The sequence below is a fragment of the Phyllopteryx taeniolatus genome, chromosome 15 (assembly GCF_024500385.1).
Source record: "Phyllopteryx taeniolatus isolate TA_2022b chromosome 15, UOR_Ptae_1.2, whole genome shotgun sequence".
NCBI classification, from domain to species: Eukaryota; Metazoa; Chordata; class Actinopteri; order Syngnathiformes; family Syngnathidae; genus Phyllopteryx; species Phyllopteryx taeniolatus.
The window spans coordinates 11,642,793-11,664,019 of NC_084516.1; the positions used below are offsets into that span (position 1 = coordinate 11,642,793).

Genomic DNA, 21,227 nt, shown 5'->3' on the forward strand with positions numbered 1-21,227 from the left:
TCAATGCCCTAAGCCAAATGCAGGCCCCTGGCAGCATGGAGCCCTCACCCTCCCACGGTGCGGCCTGCAAGTTGCTAGATACCAATATGTATCACGTCCAGCTTGTAATGCACAGTGGGAGATTTGAAAACTGGGGAAGGTCAGCAGCCTCAAACCACAGCGGTCAAGTAAGAAGTCTTTGGGCGGGAATTATCCACTCGGCTGGGCTGTGTTTTGGCCATGCCAGCGTCCACGCCCGTTTGTTTTCACATTCTCTTCCTAGCTATAATGCTCATCGCATTCAGCTGCTGGGTATCAGCCAGGGCCACCTGGTTTTGGTGTGGTTGTGGTCAAGTGTTATAGAGCAAACATTTGTGATTCACAGTGATCAAAGTTTCCTATTCCTAAATGATTGGTTTGTCTGTCTAGTGGCACAATCGTTAAAACAGGTTGCATCCTTCCATTTTTCTATCCCCATTAATTGTGCATGTGCTGTGACACGTCAAAATGGGCGTTTGCCGTTGCAGTGCTGTGCCTCGAGTTATTTTTCTTTTTTAACAATCTTTATTGAACAGTACAGTGGATCCTCGATAAATCGGAGCCGGATATAACAGAGATCGGATAAAATGGACCGTGAGGAAAATGTCCAAAACTATTTTTTCTTTGTCAAATAAAATGCCGTTGACAGTCTGTTTTTTTCCAGAATTGGCCGCTGTTATTTACTGCCGCTGTGGTGCAATGCAGGCAGAGCATGGAACTGACGTATTTCTGGGTCGCAGATATAAAATATTACTTGATCTAATCCCAAAAGACGTATCTACGTTGCGGCCATGTTGAATGTGGGATATTGACGTGTCAATGGTTATATCTATTGTCAATTATACAGTACATAGTGCAGAGAGAGAGTGGCACGGCTGTGGCGTTAACGCTGAGGAGTACAAAACACAAGTCTTTGGAGTCTGTAACATGCTATTTTTGGTATTGTAACAGTTTTTTGTTGTTAAGCCATTCACCTTTGGCAACAGATTTGGAACGAGGAAGCACACTAATTCCTCGCAGCTCATGAAAGCGACTCGCCTATGATGCGCACTGTATGTCAACAATGTCACCATGACCAAGCACACCGGCGTGGTAAGTTTGGATAAGATGTGAAACTTTCAAACATTTTCAAGTTTTTAAAAAATACTTATTTACAGTAACTTTGTACTGTACTGGCGATTTTAGGCCATGTAAGAAAACCTACAAAACAATCATTTTGTACTGTACAGTAATACGGGTGCACATGGCCTCAAAAGAAAAAGAAAAAAAGGCACTTCAATGTAATGGACAATCAGCTATCTCAGACAACCCCCTGCCCCTATGAGTCTGTTCTATCGAAGTTCCACTGTATGTCAAAGATAGTTGAACATTTCAACTCGAGTGCAGTATCGCTGTGGCATCAGTCGGCCCATGCAATAAGAGAGGGGTTGTCGGAGTGATTTCAGAGTGCTAACAGAAATACATAGACATGAATAGAAAAATGAGATTGATAGTGACACTTGCCAAGGTGAAAGGCTTTATGATTTTTGTGTGAAATTGTTTTGTTCTTTGAACAGTGATTTTGTGTGCGAATGATGCATGGTTCATTTTGTGCACAAATAAAATGTTTTGAATTTGAAATAAACAACATATTATTTTACAAATTAAGAAGAGTTCCGTGAATGTGTGTCTGAAACTTCATTACCTCCAAGATGTTTAGAAACCATGAAAGAATGGAATGAAACAATTTTTGAAGATGTTTGTAAGCTTTTGAAATGCTAATAAAGTGTTTTGGGACCATATTATGTGGTTTATTTATGGTTTAAACCATTAATATAAGCAGTTATAATCACTTTTAGGGGAGCGTCACTTATTTTCGGGAATTCGCTGTTCGCAGTAAGGCTCATTCCCTAGCCACAGTCCACTGTACTGGATTATGTGTTGTGTGAGCATTGAGCAGTTTTTAAGTCTTGGGACCGCTCTTGCTCACTGAATGATTCATGGTTTTAGTTATTTATTCATACAAGTAGCTAACAGTTGTAGGAGTGTCAGGTGTGATGCTCACCTTGACTTGTACCAGCTTGGAATTCATATTTGATAAAACAAATAATGTAATAGTCAAAACAAAAAAGAAGAATTCTCTCGTGTGCTCCTTTCTCATTGACAACATATGAAACAAGCTGAGCATTGTAACTTCCGCCATGTTTTAATTGACTTTGCATCTCAACCGTAGATCATTAGGGTTCATGGTGTGATACATAATGGCAAGTGCTTTGTGTTAGGTAATTGAAGGTCCAGGCAGTGACTTCTGTTTTCAGTTTGAATTGAACCCCTACAGTCCAAAGATTCAGCAAGGCACTAAGGTCAAATCAACCGTGCGCTCATGAGATTAAGCTCACCCAATTTCACTGCTCTTCACAGCTTTTCAGGGAGGTGCTGCTGTATACTGTGAATGGGGCATGTCACAGTGTACACACACATTTATTGTGTGTGTGTTAGAAAGAGTGTGTCTGGCCACAGGAGATGTTCAGTTTATGTAAAGATTTCATCCTAGCAACATTTTTGTATTCATTCATGGATTGAACACACAAGAAACTCTTCTCAAGCAGTGTTTTACAAAGGCTTGTCATGTCATATATTTAATCACGACTACGTTTTTGATCTAAAAGGTTGAATTTTAACACCTGATTCAAAATGTCGCCCAAAACAGCCCTGTCTTTTGGTTATATAGTTTCTCTATGTTGTTGAAAGTGGGTCTAGTGCCCAAAATCTAATTCACCTTTAAACGGCTGATTATTTCGCAGAGGAAGAATAGACTTTAGGAGGTCAGAGGTCATGTTTGTCATGATTTAAAAGCAAAAGGACTAAAATACAAGAAACAGCAGTAACAAAAGTAAAAGTCCATCCATCCATTTTCTGAGCCGCTTCTCCTCACTAGGGTCGCGGGCGTGCTGGAGCCTATCCCAGCTGTCATCGGGCAGGAGGCGGGGTACACCCTGAACTGGTTGCCAGCCAATCGCAGGGCACATACAAACAAGCAACCATCCGCACTCACATTCACACCTACAGGAAATTTAGAGTCTCCAATTAATGCATGTTTTTGGGATGTGGGAGGAAACCGGAGTGTGCGGAGAAAACCCACGCAGGCACGGCGAGAACATGCAAACTCCACACAGGCAGGGCCGGGGGATTGAACCCGTGCCGCCAGTAAAAGTCCATATTGAACATAATAAATATGACCTAACTCAATTAAATTTTGTTAATATAGGAGAAGCAAGCGGCACGATGGACAACTGGTTAGAGCGTCTGCCTCACAGTTATGAGGACCGGGGTTCAATCCCCGGCCCCACCTTTGCATGTTCTCCCCGTGCCTGCGTGGGTTTTCTCCGGGCACTCCGGTTTCCTCCCACATCCCAAAAACATGTATGGTAGGTTAATAGACAACTCTAAATTGCCCGTAGGTGTGAATGTGAGTGCAAATGGTTGTTTGTTTGTATGTGCCCTGCAATTGGCTGGCAACCTATTCAGGGTGTACCCCGCCTCCTGCCCGATGATAGCTGGGATAGGCTCCAGCACGCCCGCGACCCTAGTGAGGAGAAGCGGCTCAGAAAATGGATGGATAGATAGGAGAAGCAATCAACAGACAAGGATTGTATTTAAAAGGAAATATGTGAAAGGAGGCCATTTATTTTTTTACAATATAGAACAGTTTGCAGGTGTACTGTGACATGCTTTCATCAAAATACTCCAAGGACCAACAATTACAGCACTCCTTACACTGCTATCCTACGTGACGGGAAAATATTAGAAATAGCCACATTATTTTTCAGTGGATTTTATAAATGTACCTAATGAAATGTCTAGTGAATGGAAATTTCTATATTTTCATGTTATAAAAGGTCTGTTAAATATACTATTTATATTTGCAATTGAGATTTGCATTTGTTCTGACTTTATCAGACCAGTTATATTTCAATAGAAGTACAGTATAATCTGTTGCACATTGTCTCCTTTTCCACTTGCAATGATTTATTGGTCTAAATCTCATTGCAGCTCAACGGCATTTCATACATCATTGCAGCATTTAATTATTTCCCCCACGGTGGAAGAGAAAAAAAGCAATTGCTGATCATAAAGATGTGGAATGTTTGTTTGTGGAAGACCACAGTTGTGGTTTTCTGGTCACTGCAATTTCAGAACTGGAGACAACATACTCTGATGGCGTCTTCTCTTATGTATGTTGCCTTGTCCTTGGCTTCAGTGTATTCTGGACCATATCAGGGTTGAATCTTTAATCAAAGTAAAGAGTTAATGTACATCACTATCAGCAAACCCCTCTTGCCATGAGTGGTCAATATCATCTCGAGTTCACCCTCGATGTCAAAGAGGCTTTTCTCTTTATGCTGTACAACAATAACATAACACAACTACACGTATTTCCTTACAGGAACTTCTGAGTCACTCGACGGACCGACCAGAGAGACAACAACTGAAAGAGGCGCTGGAGGCGATGCAGGTCTGTGTTGCAAATATTTCAAATTTATTTTATGCTAGAAATGAACTTTTTTTGCTCTCTCAGGACTTGGCCATGTACATCAATGAGGTCAAGCGGGACAACGAGACACTGAAGAAAATAAGTGAATTCCAAAGTTCTATAGAAAATCTTGTAAGTATTTTCACTTGGTCATCACTCCTATAATACAGGTAGTTTAGTATATTTGAATTTGTGTATACTGAGAATCATGTTTTTATTTCAGAAAATGCAGAATGGCTCGCTCACAGACATGTTCATAAATAGGCATAAAAGTAAAGATTTTCTTGGTTGTTTAATTTCATACTTGATGGGTGGGCATGCATTCCATAGGCACAACAATTTGAGTACAAGGAATTAAAAAGTCAATTTTCCACAATGTGCCCCTTTTAAAAGTTGAACAAAAACTGCTGTGGGTTGACTTTCCAAACTTTGAAACAGTAGTTCTCCGAAGAAACAATGGAAATTGAAATAATTGGTCAGACTGTCACTATCATAAAAACTTTAACTTTACAGGCAATGTTTTAAGTAGCATTTTAATGTTCTAAACTGGCATTCAAGTGCAAAAAGAAGTTCACAAATGTACAACAAAACTATTTAAAACTAGATTCTCAGTGAGGTTAAGTTTTGCACGACATCGTGACAAGAGACATCATACATGATTCAACATGTTTCAACCTCTTAGTTTTTGTGCAATTTCAGAGGCGTTTTTTTTTTTCCCAAAATTTTTGTATGTTTCCAAATTTATGACCTCAAGGGAATTTCAATTTTGGGGTTCCACTTGAATTATGGCACGTCATTAGGCTTTTAAAAATTGATTAGAGGGACTTCTCCACATAAGGATGGAGATGTACTCTATCCCAACAGAAGCTGCATCATTTATTCTATATCTATTTGGATTCTATGTGAGGCTCATGTGCTTCTGAATTATGTATAGGATCGCATTAGTCATAGTAATCAGTGAATTGACCCTGGCTGTCTGTGTGACCTAAGCAGCAGGTGAAGCTGGAGGAGTATGGGAGGCCAAAGATTGACGGAGAACTTAAGGTCTGCTCCATTGTCAACCGTACTAAACAGGACCGGTAAGTCTCAATGATTGAGAAAAGAAAAAAAAAAGGACAAAAATAAATGAATGTAATGTATGAAGAAGTATTCACTCATTGTAAAATGTGTATTTGCAGGTATATTTTCCTGTTTGATAAAGTGGTCATTGTCTGCAAGAGGAAAGGTTATAGCTATGAGCTCAAAGAGATTATTGAACTGCAGTCTTATAAGATGTCTGATGACCCCATGAACAACAGAGACATGAAAAAGGTAAGCGGTCCAAATTACAATTTCAATATTTTCTTATGACAGGTGATATAACATCCATTGGCAATCATGACAACATTTGTTGAAAGGTTGAAGGCAATCTCGTAACTAGAATTTGGAAGAAAGGCTTTGACATGCTAGTTGTACTCATCCATGCTTGAGAAATCATATAAATGCAACAACTTTCATTTATTCATAAAAATGTACAGCAGAGCATACCGTAGTCTAACATGGCTTTTTGTTTTAAATCTGCATGTGTCTTTCCATGTTGCATGTGTAACTCGGTCTTTTTATGGTGTCTTTCTTTTTGCATGCTTACCAGTCAAGTGGAAAAATGGTAAGCTCAAGTGACTCTTTCATTGAACTCATCTTCTCATGATGGCCTAGTTCTGACAGCAGTCCTGGTGTTTTTTGGGTGTCATGTGGCAAATGCACGCACTGTACTCGTAATGGCCTTCAAGCTTTTGTACACGAGCATTGCTAAAGCATGTACGGCATCATTTAGGTTTGAAATAAACGGACGTCCCAAACTTGAATGCATTAGTTGAAGATTCCCTATTTTTTGTATGCTATATTTAATCTCACCTTTCCATTTATGTCAGTGCCATCTGCTGCTTGCTCATGTTTTGTCTCCAGTGGTCTTATGGCTTCTACCTGATCCACCTGCAAGGAAAGCAGGGCTTCCAGTTCTTTTGTAAAACAGAAGAGACAAAGAGGAAGTGGATGGAACAGTTTGAAATGGCCATGTGAGTCTTATTGTAAAGCATGGTTACACTCTGCTCAATCCACTTTGACATTGTACTTAATTACCTCAACCAAACATCGGAGCCTATGACGCAGGAAAATAAATAATGCCAGTTGTGTGCTTTTGGGTTGTTGCTTTTACTGTTGTTGCAGGTCCAATATCAAACCGGAAAGAGCCACAGCTAACCAGCATAACTTCCAGATGCACACATTCGACAAGAACACCAACTGTCGAGCCTGCAAGATGCTACTGAGGTAACAAGAACAAACACAGAAACACAGTCCGAAGCAACAATGGATGCATCCTCCACCTTTGTAGTATAACATCCCTTAAGTCGTACAAATTGCCATTGCGTAAAGAAGTTATATAAAGTCAGCAGACTAAAGCAGTACTGCAAGTCTACATTGTTCCACTTCTTTTTACTAGGATGAACATGTGCATTGTCACTTGTCAGCAAAGTTAAAAGTTGGGTGTTTGTTTTTACATTTTACAGTGAGTAACTGTAATTTCTTCCATCAGTCATAGACAATTTGGGGAAATGAAGCGTTTTTTGAAACATTTTACTGAGGCTGACAGTGGATATTTTTAGACATTATCCTTGCAAACACCCCCCTCCATCATGTAAGAGCGCAGAACCATCAGAGCGGGGGATAACCCGTGTCATGGAATCACCGTGTCTGCCTCTGTCACACCAGACTGAGCAGAGCAGAGTTGGCTTGGCTAAACTCCACTTTGTGTATTGACCCACAAATTTCATGGCTGGCCTGACCTAAATTCCCAGCCAGTGGAAAAGGCTTGGGACAGTATTCTCGCTCCCTGCTACATGCTAATTACTCCTGTGGCCACACCGGTCCTGTCGTGATTTATGACACTTACTACTCAAGCTGACAGTGTGTGATGAATGCAAATGTCACAAAATGCAAAAAAAATAATTTTATTCAAATATTGACTGGCCAAACGGAAAAAAAGAATGCGTCATGGCAGGCTTACCGTAAACAAGCAGCCTTGTCTATCCAGATTCAGAAAACTTTATTTATTCCCGCAGGTCAATCGTTATTGCACATACAAAAAGTTCATTTGGATCCAAGGCAGCGGCTGTGTTCATCACGGATTTACTTGTATGTGTGTGTGTATCCATTAGGGGCATCTTCTATCAGGGTTACTTCTGCTCTCGGTGTGGAACGGGAGCACACAAAGAGTGTCTGGAAGTGATCACAATCTGCAAAATCAGTATGTCTGTTCCTATTATGTATATCAAATACAGTACCTTCTTTTGTTATTGTTTACCCCTTCTAAACAACACTTCAAATCTGATAGCACTTTCATATTGGCCCAATTTTGCTCATTAGTAAAATGTGCAAACATGACATATGTGCACCTAATAGAGTTGAAATGTTCTGTTCAGTTATTTTGTTTATTAAATTATAAAATTATTTATTAAATTACAAATGACTTTAATTTCTTTGTTTTATTTTTGATATTTTTATTATTTGTTTTAAGCGTCCTTGGGTTGCTTGAAAGACGCTCTATTGTATAAATGTATTATACCTGTTATTATTATTATTATTAAATACCCTCTCTGACTTCCTCTTGCACTTGTCTTTATTTCAGATCCTCTTGACTCGGTGAGTAGATGGAAATACTGTAGGGTTATTATGTGTAATTCATACATAAAAACTCATGAGTAACTATCGTAATGATCATGTATTTTATTTGTCATTTGCAGGAACCTGGAATGTCTTCTGGTAAGTGCACTTTCTTCACGCACAGGCTCAAAACAGACTACTGTTGTAGCATAGCTCTTTACTGCCATCTTGTGGAAAGAGCTATTTCCTCCTCGCTATAACATATCAAGCATGACCTCTCATGCTAAAGTTCCCAAGATAGCTTCATAAAAACATGTTGCATGGTGTATTTTACAGGTCCCAAGATGGTCGCAGTGAGGAACTACCACGGTACACCAGCACCACCGGGAAAGGCAGCTCTCTCCTTTCAAACAGGAGACTACATCGAGCTGCTCAAGGGGGATCCTGACACTGCCTGGTGGGAGGTAAAGCAGACACTTACCTCTTTGTAACTGAGGCACAGCGTGGCATAACGGTGAATATAAAATGTCTATACATTCCTATTCAAATTCCAGGTTTTTGTGAAATAAAAAATAAGACCAAGATAAATCTTTGCAAAACTTTTTCACCAGGTTATGTTTGGCTCAAACACAACACTGGTCACGACCAAAAGAACACCATACCTAAACTTAAGCATGGTGGCGGTGCAGAATTATGAACTGTCCCAAATCGCAGTCAGTGTAAGCACAAAACCTCCAGCCTTCTGCTAGAGAGCAAAAAAAAAAAAGTAATGAAAAGCCTACTCGAACATCTGGTCTTCATATGGTGTCATTAATACATTCAACCCCAGTTATGAGAGTGTGCACACTTGTGCAACCACATTATCTTAGTGGTTTGTTTTTCACTTCCCCTCTGGAAAATATTTAAAACGAACTTGCACTGATTTGAACATGTTATAGGTCTTTATAATTGTGTGAAAAGGTTTTGAAATTACAGTATTTATCTTGGTCCAATTTTTTATATCATTAAAAACCTAGCATTTGAACAACAATGGGTAGACATTTTTTTTATATCCACTGTGTTATTTGCACACGGTATACTGCCTCAGTGCACTCCAGTAACAATGTGTGCTTCATTGGCTTTGAAAAGTGATTAAGGCATTTTAATTTTGACAAGTGCTAATCGTGCTCTTTATTAAAAGGGGCTCCCATTCACCCATTATGAATGGCAGAGAATGCAGCGCCCTTTGTTATTTCTATGGTTGGATGGATAAGAAATAACTATTTTTAATGTGTATATTTGAACAAGGGCCTACTGTTTTTGTGTATAAGAAATTCAAACGAAACGTAACTTTCAACTCTCGTCCAGCCATGCATCACCTAAAAGGATCATCTTCCCAATGCATGATTATTATTTTTAGGTTTTTTTAAAAAACTTGACACTTCATGACTATATATTAAACACATCATCACGGAGTGTCCATAACGAACACCATGTTTAAGCATGAGGGTCTCCACACGTGCACTTGGCACCAGGACACCCTAGGTCGCAGTTCGATGATCGACTTTGTGGTCATGTCATCGGACTTGCGGCCGGATGTCTTGGACACTTGGGTGAAGAGAGTGGCGGAGCTGTCAACTGATCACCACCTGGTGGTGAGTTGGCTCCGATGGTGGGGGTAGATGCCGGTCCGACGTGGCAGGCCCAAACGTATTGTGAGGGTCTGCTGGGAACGTCTGGCAGAATCCCCTGTCAGCAGGAGTTTCAACTCCAACCACCGACAGAACTTTGCTCATGTTCCGAGCGGGGCGGGGGACATCGAGTCCGAGTGGACCATGTTCCGCGCCTCCATTGCTGAGGCGGCCGACCGGAGCTGTGGCCGTAAGGTGGTTGGTGCCTGTCGTGGCGGCAATCCCCGAACCTGTTGGTGGACACCAACGGTGAAGGATGCCATCAAGCTCAAGAAGGGTCTATCGGGCCTTTTTGGCCCGTGGGACTCCTGAGGCAGCTGATGGGTACCGGCTGGCCAAGCGGAATGCAGCTTTGGTGGTCGTTGAAGCAAAAACTCTGGTACGGGAGGAGTTCGGTGAGGCCATGGAGAAAGACCACCGGACGGCTTCGAGGAAATTCTGGTCCACCATCCGGCGTCTCAAGAGGGGGAAGCAGTGCACCATCATCACTGTGTATAGTGGGAATGGGGCGCTGCTGACCTCGACGGTTGTGAGCCGGTGGGGAGAATACTTCGAATACCTCCTCAATTCCACTGACACGCCTTCCCATGAGGAAGCAGAGTCTGGGTTCTCTGAGGTGGGCTGTCCTATCTCTGGGGTTGAGGTCACCGAGGAGGTTAAAAAGCTCCTCAGTGACAAGGCCCCGGGGGTAGATGAGATTCGCCCGGAGTTCCTAAAGGCTCTGGATGTTGTGGGGCTCTCCTGGTTGACACGCCTCTGCAACATCGCGTGGACATCGGGGACAGTGCCCCTGGATTGACTGGGGTGGTGTTCCCCCTTTTTAAGAAGGAGGGTGTGTTCCAACTACAGGGGGATCAACTACTCAACCTCCCTGGTAAGGTCTATTCAGGGGTGCTGGAGAGGAGGGTCCGTTGGGAAGTCGAATCTCAGATTCAGGAGGAGCAGTGCGGTTTTCGTCCTGGCCGTGGAACAGTGGACCAGCTCTAAACCCTCGGCAGGGTCCTCGAGGGTGCATGGGAGTTCGCCCAACCAGTTTACATGTGTTTTGTGGACTTGGAGAAGGCGTTCGACCGTGTCGCTCGGGGGGGTCCTGTGGGGGGTGCTTCGGGAGTATGGGGTACCGAACCCCCTAATACGGGCTGTTCGGTCCCTGTACGACCGGAGTCAGAGTTTGGTCCGCATATCCGGCAGTAAGTTGGACTCGTTTCTGGTGAGGGTTGGATTCCGCCAAGGCTGCCCTTTGTCACCGATTCTGTTCATAACTATTATGGACAGAATTTCTAGGCGCAGCCGAGGCGTAGAGGGGGTCCGGTTTGGTGGCCTCAGTATTGCATCTCTGCTTTTTGCAGATTATGTGGTTCTGTTGGCTTCATCAAGCAGTGATCTCCAACTCTCACTGGAGCAGTTCGCAACCGAGTGTGAAGCGGCGGGGATGAGAATCAGCACCTCCAAATCTGAGACCATGGTCCTCAGTCTGAAAAAGGTGGCGTGCCCTCTCCAAGTCGGGGATGAGATCCTGCCCCAAGTGGAGGAGTTCAAGTATCTTGGGGTCTTGTTCACGAGTGAGGGAAGAATGGAACCGGAGATTGACAGGGGGATCGCTGCAGCAACTGTAGTGATGCGGACTTTGTATCGGTCCGTTGTGGTAAAGAAGGAGCTAAGCCGAAAGGCGAAGCTCTCAATTTACCGGTCGATCTATGTTCCTACCCTCACCTATGGTCACAAGCTGTGGGTTGTGACCGAAAGAACAAGATCCCGGATACAAGCGGCCGAAATGAGTTTCCTCCGCAGGGTGTCAGGGCTCTCCCTTAGAGATATGATTCGGATGCCTTCCGGACGCCTCCCTGGTGAGGTGTTCCGGGCACGTCCATCCAGGAGGAGACCCCGGGGACGACCCCGGACACACTGGAGAGACTACGTCTTTTGGCTGGCCTGGGAACGCCTCGGGATCCCCCCGGAAGAGCTGGATGAAGTGGCAGGGGAAAGGGAATTCTGGGCGTCCCTGGTAACGCTACTGCCCCCGCGACCCGTCCTCGGATAAGCAATAGAAAATGGATGGATGGATGGATATTTAACACATTGCAAGTATACATGTAGTTTGAAACATCTGTATTATTTAAGTATTTATACAGATTCATCTATCCATCCATCCATTTTCTGAGCCGCTTCTCCTCACTAGGGTCGCGGGCGTGCTGGCGCTTATCCCAGCTATCATCGGACAGGAGGCGGGGTACACCCTGAACTGGTTGCCAGCCAATCACAGGGCACATACAAACAAACAACCATTCACACTCACATTCACACCTACGGGCAATTTAGAGTCATCAATTAATCTACCATGCATGTATTTGGGATGTGGAAGGAAACCGGAGTGCCCGGAGAAAACCCACGCAGGCACGGGGAGAACATGCAAACTCCACACAGGCGGGGACGGGGATTGAACCCCGGACCTCAGAACTGTGAGGCAGACGCTCTAACCAGTCTCCCACCGTGCCGCTATACAGATTCATATTTATTACATTTCGTGTTTTTGTATCGTGGGCAGTGTTGTGCAAAGGGTAAGCGTATGCGCTGCAACCGGAGGGTCGCTGATTCGTATCCCTCCCCGAGCGCATGTTGTCACTGTGTCCCAGGGTGAAACACTTAATCCACATTGCTCATGAATGAATGTGGTTGGCTATTTGCTGGTGGTCGGTGGGGCCGTAGGCACAGAATGGAAGGCATGCTTCCGTCAGACTGCCCCAGGGTTACCTGTGGCTATACAAGTAGCTTACCACCACGAGGTGTGCCTGTGGAGTGAATGAATAATGTATGCAATTGTAAAGTGTCTTTGAGTGCCGAAAAAAGTGCTATATACAGTAAGTGTAATGCCTTATTATTATTATTATTAACATAATGGCACAGAAACCACAATGACAGGGAGATGGGGGGAAAAGACAGCCACCTACGGTACTGCAAACTGTGCTGCAAACTATATATTAGATATTCACTTCTCCTTCCAAAGACACTAATGCTCAGTTTTTATGAACATTGTTAAACATTTAACTTTTATTACATATTTCACTTGTACTCAGCTATTTCATGTTTTTGTGTATGTTATATTTAATTGTCTTCCAGGGAAGGCTGATACAAACACAAAAAAATGGCTTCTTCCCCAGTTCCTGTGTAAAACCTTACCTTGACCCAAAGGTAAGTCAGCCCTGTTCAGCAGCAGGTGAACTGTTACCTTTTGGACAACTTCAACTTATTCTATTTGTGACAGCCCTTCCAATCATTATCCAGCCGGCAATCGTCAAGAGATGCAGACTACTATGGATATCCTTGGTAGGCCCCTTAACTTGCATTCATTCATTCATCTACCGTTCCGCTTATCCTCATTAGGGTCACGGGCGTGCTGGAGCCTATCCCAGCAATCTTCGGGCGAGAGGCGGGGTACACCCTGAACTGGTCGCCAGCCAATCACACCCTTAACTTGCATTTTGTTCTAAATATTTTATATGCACTCTGTTCTACTAAATCATTACTCTTATTCTTTCAACTCCATCAGTGTTAACAAGCTATCGAATGTGTTTAAATTGGACTTGATGAACAACTTAATATTAGAACTGCTACTGTCAAAAGATGAATGACTCCATGACTGCTTGATATCAAAGTCATTACCAAGTCATTACATGAAACGATTCCACATTTATTCTCTGCTCCTCCTTAAATAGGTTTGCAGGAAACATGGAGCGCCAGCAGGCTGACAACCTCTTAAAATCCCACAGCAGCGGGACCTACCTCATCAGAGAGAGGACGGCTGAAGCAGAGAGGTTTGCCATCAGCATCAAGTGAGTTTTACTTTTTTACAACGGGGAAAATGATCAACTGAGTGGCTTTTATTAAACAACTGTTATAGAAAGTTCCAAGGGAAGTGTTTGTGCGTGTGCATTGGGTAGCCTCAGTAATTAACATTTGGTAAATTATGATTCCACTTTAATCATGTATTTATTACCAATGAGAGAAATAGAGTGCTAAAAAGTAACTCAGTCGTTATTAAGTCATTCGCTCAGTGGTGAGCAGACAAAAATCACAAGAGGTGTGGAAACTGAATATTGTTTTGCCTCACAGATTTAACGATGAAGTGAAACACATCAAAGTAATTGAGAAAGACAGCTGGATTCACATCACGGAGGCCAAGAAGTTTGAAAGCCTTTTGGTAAATGGCAAAATCAAAAGATTCAATTACAGCAAGCCGTGATGAATCAAATGAAACACTACTTTGATTTCCTGTGTTGCGTAACAGGAGCTGGTGGAGTATTATCAGTCCCATTCACTCAAAGAGAGTTTCAAGCTGCTAGATACCACATTGCGATATCCCTACAAGGCAAAGGAGCGCTCATTAACACGGACCAGCACCCGCTCGCCAGGTAAGCTGTCTGGTCGTCGGAAGCTGTAAAAACTATTCATTGGGGTTGTATCGCCATTTGTCAATAATAAAATAGTCAATAACAACACAAAAGTTGAACACTTGTTCAAAAATCTCCTTGGAGGGAGATTGAATTTCAACCTTAGATATTAGAAATGCGTGATCAGAGTCATTGATTACAACCAACTGGTCATCATCTGGATTTTGTCATGCATCCCAAAGTGGATGAAAAACAAATTTGTAGTTTAGTTGGTCTGCTTTGTCCTGGGAAGTTGGGAAATTACAATTCCATTATTCCTTCTTCCACCATTTGGCAATCATATTAATTAGTGTATGTCAACATTTAAAAAATTAGCTACCATTTTTTTTTCTCATGAAATTGTGACCTGTTGTCTGTTCTGCTCAAAAAATGAATTTTTGATGTAATTTCTCGTTCATGTTAGTCTGAAAGAATTACCAAAACAACTGTTTTGTGTCATAGGTTGTCAATTTTGAACACAGGTTGGTGTGTTTCGGTAATGCACACCTGCACCTTGCACCTCTCGCGCAATCAAGTTACCTGAGGGGCGTGTACATGCTTGTGTGCGAGATTTCTTAAGTTGTGCATGCGAAATGTATCATATCGCTCGAATATGAGTTATACGTTCGCAATTCACACGTGCATGATATAACTCACACGTGCGTTATTTTAAGATCATACACTTTTTTTTGTCTCCTCAACCTGAACATTACTTCTTTTCATTAGTGGTCAGTTTTTTTTTTTATTTTCTATTTTTTTAAACACACAAGACTTAAAAAGTCACATGAAAATACATAAAAAAATATCAAGCTGAGTCAGAGACTTAACTTTAAAAAATTACACGTGCTTAGCCGTTTTCTCGCTGCTCTTTTGGCTCTAGCTCTGCATGCGCCACAACATATTTCCCAACGTTATTTCCTTGTCTTTTTCCTTTCTTCCTTCCTCTTAGCAGCCACCTGCGCCTCCTACAACTTCTCCTTCCTCAGTCCACAGGGCTTGAACTTCTCCTCTCAGAGCTCAGCTCCTTTTTGGTCAGGTACTGGCTTACTTATAACTCTCACTCCTTTTACCTTGCTTCGAGTTGTCCCCTGTCACGTTAACCTGAAACACATTACTTCTGCTATCCTTTGTTCATGTTATTAATGAGACTTATCATCAGTCTTCTCTGGATGTATTCACTAATTAATGAAGTAAAGAAAACCAATTTAATCTCCTTAATGAAACAATTTATTGTTGGGCTACATTGGGTCACTCTCAACACTGAACTGGAGGAGTTTTTTTGCCACTCATTTTCAACACTAATTATTACCTCTGTGTGCAGTATGAACTTTCACTTGTCAGCCACAGATGGTCATCTTTAAAATTCATGATTAATAGCTTAAACTTACTTTCAAATTGCCCTCAAGAGGTGATGTGTCGTGTAGAAATAAATTGAGCTCCGTTTTATTTTTGTGAAATTTTCAGTGTTTACGCCTCGCGTTGTGAGCACAGCGGTGGCCAGGTATAACTTTGCGGCACGAGACATGAGAGAACTTTCACTGCGAGAAGGAGACGTCGTCAAAATATACAGCAAGATTGGTGGAGACCAAGGCTGGTGGAAGGGCGAGGCCAATGGACGGGTGAGTCAAACTCTGAAACTGAAGCATTTTTAATGTAGCTACCAGCTACTCTCGTATCGTATAGTATTTTATAAGGTAAGGTATAGACTCAAAAAAAAAATATATATATATATACTGTATGTCCGATATGTTCACTGGCAACATGGATCTAGTGGTTCTCAAACTTTTATACAAGGCATAGACTCATATACGTGTGTGTGTGTGTGTGTGTGTGTGTGTTTGTGTGTGTGTGTATGTGTATATATACACATACATACACAGACACACACACACCTGTTTTGAACATCCACATTAAATGTTTAATATTCACTTCACTCACGCAACAAGTAGAAAAACTTTGTTGCTTAGCAACAGCTCAAGTAGTGCTCTGTGTGAAGCCGTAAAGGAAGATGGATGAGGCTGTTCCATCTGAGCATGGAGTGATATGAAAATAATGCAAATATTCTTCAGCCATTATATATATGCGTGGTTGTGTTCTGTGTTCACACTGCAATTTCAATGCATTCACAGTCCTCTTTTTTATAAGATACAGTATGTACTGTATATTTTGCTGGAATACGACACTTATAAATTTATGTCATCATCACCTGTCCAATCTCATTGGAATGTAAATTATTATTATTATTTTTTAGATTGGATGGTTTCCCTCAACCTATGTGGATGAAGAAGGAGTCCAGTAAGGGTTGGCTGTTGCCCACCCCTCACCCTTAAAAAAATTAAATAAAAATTCAGGAAGCATCTTTAATATATCTGCTGTTCTCAGAGGAAAACACCTCACTCTCTCCAGGAAAGAAACTTTTTTTGTTGTTGCCGATGCTTTTGCTGGATCGCAAGCACCTTTCCACCATGTCCCCTGTCTTCAAGTATGCCTCAGCTTTGCTCTAGTTTTACAGGATTGCCCTGTTTCATTTCTGTACCGTTTAAGAGGGCAAACGTCACTTGCTGTGTGTTGGCCTCTGTGTGATCTTCAGAGGCTTTACGTAAACATGGCAAAAACAGACTGTGAATAGCTTTACTTGGAAAAAAGAACATGCGGACCTCTGCGAGGTCAAATAATTGTACAGTATAGATAATTTATTGAAGAGAGATTATTATCATGACTATGGTTTTGTGGGGATTTAGTAACAGCAGAAAATCTGCAAAGAAAACTAAAACAAGGAGAGAGGGGTAAAAAAAACAGATGCTCTTTTTCTTTACACATTGACAGATTTTGCCTTAGTTGTCATGGTGATGCCTTGTGGGTTGACTCCAGTGAAGAGAATAGACTTTGTTGACTGGCTCAGCTTCTCATGCATGCATGTGTCCATGTGCGGCCGACACCCACACACACACACCACACACGCACACCAATGTACAGTTCGGTGCCTTTGAAAGACTGCTTTGAACCTCAACCGTAAGAACATTTGCCATCCCTAAAAGGACAATGCAAAGGGAAAAACTCGAGAATGGGGACTTAACTCGGCTGCTGAGTCACTGAATGCAAGAATTTAACTGAGAGAATTTAACTATAACTTGTCAGAATGGAGTCACAGTAATACAGTCAAGTTTTTCATAGCAAACAATCACAGTTCACATCAGCAGGATGTGAAAGGGAAACAAGACCACTTCACCAACACATCTAATGTTTTTTGCATTTTTATTTAATATCCAACTGAACCAATAGCTAATGTCAGCCGTGTTTTACAGCCTGCATGAAATTTTATTTTTGTTGTACACTGCCTTATTGTTTTTTTTTACAGATAATCAGGTGACCAGATGTTTCCTTCCAGTTGTCACATGAAATTCTCTTTGGCTGGTGCTGTGTCAACTGGTGAGAATTAAACTGCCATATAAGAAATGTGTCTGTGTGTGTGTGTGTATGCATGTGCGTGTGTATGTGTGTGCGCTCATCGTCTGCACACACTCAGAAAACAGTGTGGGGGTGTGATACAGTGCCAAGTGTTTCAGTTTACCTCTGGTGATTGTTTAGCACTCTATGCATAGATCAATGGCCATGTAGAGCGTAAATGGCAGACATATTTCCTTACTGCTGTCCCCAGGGAGCACATGGTTTTGTCCTTCCACCCATTCACACGTTCTATTATTTATTGACAGTTTTCACTCGACTATTAAGTTTTGGCTTACATGGCCATATGTCTACCAAGTGTCTGTTCCAAACTTGGAAGTGCCCATTCATATGAATGGGAAAGTGAATTAAAGACCCTGTAAAGTGAAATCAGCGCTTTGTTCCAAAATACATTATACATCCATCCATCCATTCTCAACACAGCTTATCCTGTTCAGGGTCACGGGGCGCTGGAGGCTATCCCAGCTGACTTCGGGCGAAAAGCGGACTACACCCTGAAGTGGTCACCAGTTAGTCGCAGGGCACATATAAACACAGACAACCATTCGTACTCACATTCACACCGTCACTGAATGGGAGCAACCCATGCTGCCCGCACCAAAGTCAGGCGAGTGTACCACTACACCATCAGTGACTACATTATACATATTTGAAGATAGTTGCTGAAATTTTGCAAAGATTGAGAACAATGTAGTACCCAGTTGTGGAGGTGTAGCCTTGAACTGTTTTTCATCATTTAATTTTTCCTGATTTTCTTTTGAGTGGCTAAAATGGTGCCACATGACACACTTTGGAATCTGACATAAGTCACTATGGGCAATGTTCCCCATTTGTGCGCAAGCCTTTTTTTTTTTTTTTTGTACCTGGCTTGCACACCTTTCATCCTTGCATTTTGTCCCGTCCAGATCTATGACACGCATAAAACATTCGTAATCTGTGACTTTGTGCACAACCACCAAAGAGGCGTGACTCATGGAGTTTTTTCTCAGACTTGTCACTGTCATAGAAATCCATTTGTAAAATATACCATCCTTTAAATAAAATTTTTAAATTGTAATAAAATACCTTATGTAGTGGATGTGTCTTCGCCGGTTGGACGTGCGCGCCACTTCGTCAAACACACTACACTTTGAAATAAATCTATCCATCCATCCATTTTCTGAGCCGCTTCTCCTCAGCTTATCCTGTTCAGGGTCGCGGGCGTGCTGGAGCCTATCCCAGCTGTCATCGGGCAGGAGGCAGGGTACACCCTGAACTGTTTGCCAGCCAATTGCGGGGCACATACAAACAAACAACCATTTGCACACACATTCACACCTACGGGCAATTTAGAGATGTCAATTAACCTACCATGCATGTTTTTGGGATGTGGGAGGAAACCGGAGTGCCCGGAGAAAACCCACGCAGGCGGGGCCGGGGACCGAACCCCGCTCCTCAGAACTGTGAGGCAGACGCTCCAACCAGTCGCCCACCGTGCCGCCTGAAATAAATCTAATAAAGTCCAGTGGGGTGGGATATTTTCCAGCCACCAGATGGTTTAAGCGGATATATTTTCGTGGATTGAATTAGGGATTTGTAGGCAGTGGAAAGATTCTAAACAAGGTTAGTTCATTTGTTTTTTAGAGCTCTCAGTGCCACAAGGTACACAGAGGCCGCAATTTTGGTTTCTGTAATCTGTAGGTTTTTATGGGAGCAGGTGATTGGCCTACTGCCCAACCCGAGCACCTGGTATTCTCAGGTGGTCCCCTATCCAAGTACTAACCAGGACAGACCCTGCTTGGCTTCCAAGACCGGACGAGATCGGCACTCTCAGGGTACCACGTGGGGTTCGAAACGAGGTAGCATCCATTTTTCTAGGTTATAGCAGTGTTATTTGATCTGTTGACAGTTGAGTGGTGCATGGTTTCAACGGATTTAGTGGACACGCCCACAGTGTTTGAGAGCAGAAAGATTTTGATTTGAGATTTTGAAGCCTCATTTTATATACTTGATGATGATTCAAATTCGACTAGGTTGTTAACAACACTCTATGATGTATCAAATTTAGAAGACATCTATTTTCACTTTACAGGGACTTTAAATACAGAGACAAAAGAGGACATTATTTTACGCATTTACAGTACATTCAATAATTAGTATTGGTCAATAAATTAAATAGTTTGTAACTTTGGAAGTGTGCGCCAAGCACACTCAAACATTAACTGCTAACACTAAGCAAATGAGGTCTGGATGTTTGTATGAACTTTCGACCGTCCATGGTGTGCATTACTGCAAAGGTGCAGTTGTGTGTAGGACGGGGGCACACAGGTCGCTTCCATGTTGTCTTGATTCAGTGAAGAGCTTCTCACCATTTATGTCCTGGACAAGAACAAGCCAATGCATGTAGCTATTGATATTTCAACTCCTGTCAGTACACCCTGGAAAAATATTGTATGTACATCATTGTGTATATTTTTGTTGAATGGTCGACTATTTGCAAATGAGGTCTATCATGGAATAAATATTTAAAATTTTGTTTTGATTTGAGGCTCATTTTTATTTATTTTTTTGTCTGCAACATACAGTATTTTGTCGTGCTGTTTGATAAAACAATTACTTCTCGATGTACTGTATGTATGGTCATTCAAGGGTTGGCCACTGACATAAGTTTAGGTCAAATCAACATTACAACATAGAAATAATGGGTGCTTACTTACTGTAATTAAATTACTTTATGGCAACTAAATTACTTTAACAAATACTGTTAATGACATGCTTACTTTAACTTTCTCACTGTCCCGTCTATATGGACGGGTGTTGTCCAGAGTTTGCGTCCGTTTGGCTTTTCCTCCCCACCACACGCTGCGTTGCTTGAACGTGGCATGCTCCTCCTCGTGTACATTCTTCAGGTGCCCGATCAAATTTGTTGTGTTGAAGCATTTAGATGACTTTCCTCACGACGTACTTCAGTTGTGCACATAAATAAAATAAACTAGCCTTTGGATTCATAGGCGACGGCGACGCGGACTAAATATCTTGTCTGGAGCCGATCGATGACATAATTGATCGGATCGGCGAATTATGACACAAAAGCCGATCGGCTGATCAGCACAAAAGCTAATTATCGGCCGATACCGATCAAACCGATCAGATCGGTGTAAAGTCTACTTTTCAGTTTTACATAGGTGCTGTATAACTGTCTATCATTTATCCATCCATCTAATTTGACTATAACTGTTACAGATACAAGCAAGTAGGCAAGTTGCCTGTAGTGGACGTGAGTGTTAAGTGTGAATACTCAAGGTGAATACTAACCACAAATCCACTTAGAAGTTCACATCTTGGCAACAAGGGAAGGAAAGCAAGACTGTCCCAGCAGTTTTTGAGATGCTTCATTCAACATGCTAGGACTTGAATTTGTTTGTTTATGATTGCAATGATGGACAGAGGGCTATGCAAGTTAAACAAATAAAAACAAAGGCCATACAGCATGTGTCTCATGAATGCTTTTTCTGT

At 42.1% G+C, this 21,227-nt stretch overlaps 1 protein-coding gene across 12 annotated transcripts in view; it reads left to right on the forward strand.

The window, feature by feature from the left end:
• The window catches only part of vav2 (vav 2 guanine nucleotide exchange factor), a 196,518-nt gene extending 176,273 nt beyond the window's left edge, over positions 1 to 20,245 (forward strand). For 2 of the 12 annotated variants that reach the window (XM_061799990.1, XM_061799993.1), the window contains 19 exons: positions 4,445 to 4,513; positions 4,577 to 4,663; positions 5,522 to 5,610; positions 5,710 to 5,842; positions 6,162 to 6,176; positions 6,476 to 6,585; positions 6,737 to 6,838; positions 7,726 to 7,814; positions 8,196 to 8,209; positions 8,311 to 8,329; positions 8,507 to 8,634; positions 12,958 to 13,029; positions 13,103 to 13,164; positions 13,554 to 13,670; positions 13,951 to 14,038; positions 14,126 to 14,249; positions 15,217 to 15,303; positions 15,732 to 15,886; positions 16,519 to 20,245. In XM_061799990.1, coding sequence (XP_061655974.1) covers positions 4,445 to 4,513; positions 4,577 to 4,663; positions 5,522 to 5,610; positions 5,710 to 5,842; positions 6,162 to 6,176; positions 6,476 to 6,585; positions 6,737 to 6,838; positions 7,726 to 7,814; positions 8,196 to 8,209; positions 8,311 to 8,329; positions 8,507 to 8,634; positions 12,958 to 13,029; positions 13,103 to 13,164; positions 13,554 to 13,670; positions 13,951 to 14,038; positions 14,126 to 14,249; positions 15,217 to 15,303; positions 15,732 to 15,886; positions 16,519 to 16,566 — 1,608 coding nt within the window. In that variant the 3' untranslated portion in view covers positions 16,567 to 20,245. The remainder of the gene's footprint in view (positions 1 to 4,444; positions 4,514 to 4,576; positions 4,664 to 5,521; positions 5,611 to 5,709; positions 5,843 to 6,161; positions 6,177 to 6,475; positions 6,586 to 6,736; positions 6,839 to 7,725; positions 7,815 to 8,195; positions 8,210 to 8,310; positions 8,330 to 8,506; positions 8,635 to 12,957; positions 13,030 to 13,102; positions 13,165 to 13,553; positions 13,671 to 13,950; positions 14,039 to 14,125; positions 14,250 to 15,216; positions 15,304 to 15,731; positions 15,887 to 16,518) is intronic. The other 10 variants (XM_061799995.1, XM_061799996.1, XM_061799997.1 and 7 more) reach the window with 9 other exon arrangements.
• Positions 20,246 to 21,227: the final 982 nt, after the last annotated feature.